This window comes from Parus major, chromosome 15, assembly GCF_001522545.3.
Source record: "Parus major isolate Abel chromosome 15, Parus_major1.1, whole genome shotgun sequence".
In the NCBI taxonomy this organism is placed as follows: Eukaryota; Metazoa; Chordata; class Aves; order Passeriformes; family Paridae; genus Parus; species Parus major.
The window spans coordinates 315,256-319,461 of record NC_031784.1 but is presented as its reverse complement, the minus strand read 5'-3'; the positions used below and the strand labels follow the sequence as shown (position 1 = coordinate 319,461).

At 44.3% G+C, this 4,206-nt stretch overlaps 1 protein-coding gene across 2 annotated transcripts in view; it reads left to right on the top strand.

Moving 5' to 3' along the window:
• ADGRD1 (adhesion G protein-coupled receptor D1) overlaps positions 1–4,206 on the top strand; it is a 118,847-nt gene that overhangs the window by 58,417 nt on the left and 56,224 nt on the right. For both annotated transcript variants that reach the window (XM_015644390.1, XM_019008401.1), the window contains one exon: positions 2,837–2,910. In XM_015644390.1, the coding sequence (XP_015499876.1) occupies positions 2,837–2,910 (74 nt within the window). The remainder of the gene's footprint in view (positions 1–2,836; positions 2,911–4,206) is intronic.

Genomic DNA, 4,206 nt, shown 5'->3' with positions numbered 1-4,206 from the left:
TGGCTCTGAGAACAGGTGGTCACTGTAAGGGGCACTGGACAGCCTTGGTGTAAACACAGACAGACAGACAGACAGACAGACAGACACAGAATTGTTACAGCTGGAAAAGACCCTCGAGGTGTTGGGTCCAACCTCTCCTTCCTCAAGGCTCAGGCTCCATCACACAGGCTGGGCTCTGTGTTTGGTACCAAGATTTGCTTTCCCCTTGCAATGAGTTATTTTTTGGAGAAGCTGCATTTGGCCCCCTCCCTGCAGAAGGAATGATTTGAGGGATGTGGATTAGGGAGAGCACATGCACAGATCCTGGATTACTCAGTGTGCTGCTACTTTCCCTCTCCTGAAAGCTTCATAAACTGTCCTTTCACAGGCTTTTAATAAACACTCAAGTGACTTAATCTTTTAGTGTAAAAGCCTACTTGTATTTTAAGCTTTCTGTTATCAGTGTCATTAAATCAATATCCTCAGTTCTACAGGATCCAAGTCACAAATAATCTGTCACACACAGTTTAACTTAAGAAGTGCAATATTGAGGTACAGTCAGCTCCTTTCTCACAGATTAGAGAGCACTTTGAAGTAGAGCTGTTGAAGATCAGAGGGAGTTTATTCCTCTGTAGCCACTTTCTTATGTGTTGAGGCCTTTCTATCCTAATGACAATTCTGCTGCAGAACTTCAGTGAAGTCTCAGAAGATGAGTATTTTATGCAGTTATCATAAATGGCACTGGAAAGCCTTGTGGAGATTATATATCATGGATGATAAAACATGGGAAAGATTATTTTAGAGTAATAAGAAGACAAATTGGGACAGACCCTTTTTTTCCATTCTTTAAGCTATTTATCTATTCTTCATTATTTTTATTTACTTATTCTTTCTCCATCTGAGAACATGCACAGTTCTGGACAGGTCAGGGCCTGCATGGCCTCACTTGGTGAGGGTCATTGGCTAATGAGGGACATCTGTGTTTAGAGGTAAGATGGAGAAAAACAACGACTTGTCCCTTGCCAGAGCAATTTAATTGAGGGTAAAACATACACCTGGGATTTATGTGTGTGGAAGATTCACTACTGCAGTACCATGTCTTCTTCCAAGCTGACCCTGAGGAGCCCTTTCCATTTAGTGTATTAGAATAGAGATTTATCTGGAGAAATCCTACAAATCAGGAATGGCAGCTATTGCTCCATCTTTGCTGTTATTGCAGATCTTTCTCTCTCTCCTTTTCTGGGGTTTTTAGCCACTGTCTGCCATAGAAGTGAAATAATTTGCATTAGGAGCTGGCTGTAGATTGTGTCCCTGTGTCCCTTCAGGAGAGCTGTGGAGGGTCTGGGCAGGGTTCAGCACAGCTGGCACAGCTGGCACAGCTGGCACTGCTGGTTTGTGCCCTGGTGCTGCTGGAGCAGGATCAGCTCTGCCAGCAAAGCTCCAAATTACAAAAGCAGCACGAGCAGGCTGGGGCTGTGTGAGTGAGGTTGTGCTGGGGATGAGGGGACACTGTGGGCTGTGAGGTGTCAGGAAAAGGGCTCTGGGTGTCCCCAGAGCAGAGGGAAGGGTCAGCTCCAGTCCTGGCTCTGCACAGAGCTCCTGACCTGCAGCGCTGGGCTGGGGGAAAAGGGGAGCCAAGGAACGGCACAGCTGGGCCAGGGAACTGCTGGGGCAGATAAGAAAATTCCATGAGTGCTCCCAGAGATGGGGTCAAGCAGTAAATTCCTTATCTGCAGCAGAGCTGTGGCCGTCCAGAGGGTGCCCTGGGCAGGCAGGAGAGCTGGGTTATCTCAGCTGGGGGAGCTGGGCTGCCCGAGCCTGACACTGCTCGCTGTGCCTGGCACTCAGGAGCAGCAGAATTCCACCAAAACTCCTCCAGGAACTTCTTGTACTTGGTTCAGGTTCAGCAGGATGAGGTGGTGGGGTTTGTTTTTTCATTCTCTGAAACAAGGAGAGCAAAACTTGATTATCCTTCATCTCGACAGCAGAAATGTGTTGCAATAATCTGAGAGCTGTGAATTCACCAGTGATTTTTCCATGTTGAAGACTCTTGTAATTAAAAAATTGCCATAAGGCAGGGTCCACATAAGGTGCACTAGAGGGATTTATGTATTAGAAAGGGCTGAACAAACATGGAAATCCTCTAGTTTGCATATTTTGTCCGTAACAAACTATTACTCCAATATAATTTGAATAATTTTGTCATCAAGCTCATGTAACGGAGTGGAGAATGGGATCTGAAAGCTTCCTGGATATAGGAGATTGAGTTAGCTGCTAAAGCTGCTTATGGAAGATAGAAATGATGTCATTATATTGCTGAGGTGTGCTAAAATAAAACCTTGAATTACGGCATTGCTCTTCCAGTTTGAATGTATGTTTAAAATAATTGCTGTTGTGGAAAGAAAATGTCTGGGAGTTGGTCATTGTAGCACACATATTTCAGAGTTATTAATCGTAAAATGTGACATTTTTATTACACAGGGAGAACAAACGATGAACAAAATCCAAAGAAGCCAAATACATGCTGAAGAGTGATGTCCTGCAAAAATGAACACATGTATTTGTGTCTGTGTGCAGTAATGACCCTGGTTTGCTGTTTGCTTAAACAGGACACAGATTTCTCACTCAGAGTGGTACAAGTTTAATCCCAGTGTGTAAAATTAAGAGTGAATACCAGCCTTTGCATGTTTGGAGCTTGTGTTGAGGATATGAGGAATGAACAATTTTGCTGCCGGTTCTGGTGTGTTAATCTCTAATAAACCACTTGAAATTATTGCAGCAATGAGATCGTGAAGAGCTGAATAGTGGAATTTAGTCCTTTTTAAACATTCCTTAGGGTTTATATTTGTTCTTGCAGACACCCAGACAATACAGCCAAGCACTGAATGAAAGTAACAGAGTTCATCTTTACTGTGCATTTCTGGATTACAGGTACGTTGAATAATTCCAAATCCTTTAACTTGGTTTTATTAAATTACACTTTGTGATGCTGGGTGTTACCCATATTCCTCTGCTTCCTTTCATTCATGGAAATAGTTATAGAAATGGAACCACTGGCTTATAAAACACAACCTGATTGTTTCTTCTTACCATCACTTGGAGACCTGTTATTCACTGCTTAGGTCAGAATTTGGGAACTGGAAACATTTTGGAATCAAAGTTGCAGACTGACCCAAATGGTCTTTTCTTGTCCCATGGCTGTGCCCACCTGGGCAGGTGTTTGGGTGTTCCAGGGAGGCAAAGCTCCAGCACAGCCCTGGTTTCCTCTGGGGCTGTGCCTGTGGGATCAGTGTTCCAGAGCTGGGAATTCTGGCCACTGCATGCCATGGATAAACACAACCCTTGACTGAAAGTTACAATTCAAGGGAAATAAATAGCACCTCAAATTTGACTCAGAAAGTAAGAGCTATGGAAAAGCAGTACCTTTTTATTTCTTTTTGTTTAGCACTGAATAAATTTAATTATTTTTTTTCTTTTGAAATACGCTGCTCTCAGTGAATTAATTGAGAAAGGATACAAGTAGTGAATTTTTAATTTCATGGGGATGAATGGGTTTTGAGCCATAGGAGTGTAAGCCCAGTGGATGCAGCAGTGGTCTGGGATGCTGTGATCCCTCCTGTACCTCGTGTGCTCGGGAAGGTCTCGGTTATTGCTTCACCAAAGTTTTCCTTCCCGTGTGTCCGACTGCCCCAGCTGCTGGCAGTCACTCCTTGTCAGGATAAATGAGGATAAATTAGAAGCAGATTTTAGTGAAGCAAATGAATATTGCTGGGGCATTGCTCCTCTTCTCCTCTGGGGCTGGGGCCCTGGGGGCTTTGTAAGGATGTGAACTCAGGGTGAAATCTGTCCTTCCAGACGAGCCTCATCGGTGGCAGCGTGGTTTTATTCCCTAGTGCATGGTAGTTAATTTGGTTTCTGACCTACAACAGGCTCTCTGAGAACTCAAGGAGGTCCTGAAGGGCAGTAGTATGAGGTAATAATGATGTTTAAAATAAGCACTGAGAGGAGAACAGATCAGTCAGTCTGCAGGACTCAGAAATATCTGAAGAAATGAAGAGTTGCTGTCAGACAGTGGGGTGGGTGACCTGTGCTGCCAAGGCTGGGAGAGCACAGGCAATTCTGGCTTGCCCTGGCTCCAAGAGAAAGCAGAGTCATGAGGATCACTGCTGAAAAATGGCACAGAAAGGTGAAGTGCATGAGGATCCTGCCCAGACCCCAATCCTGCCC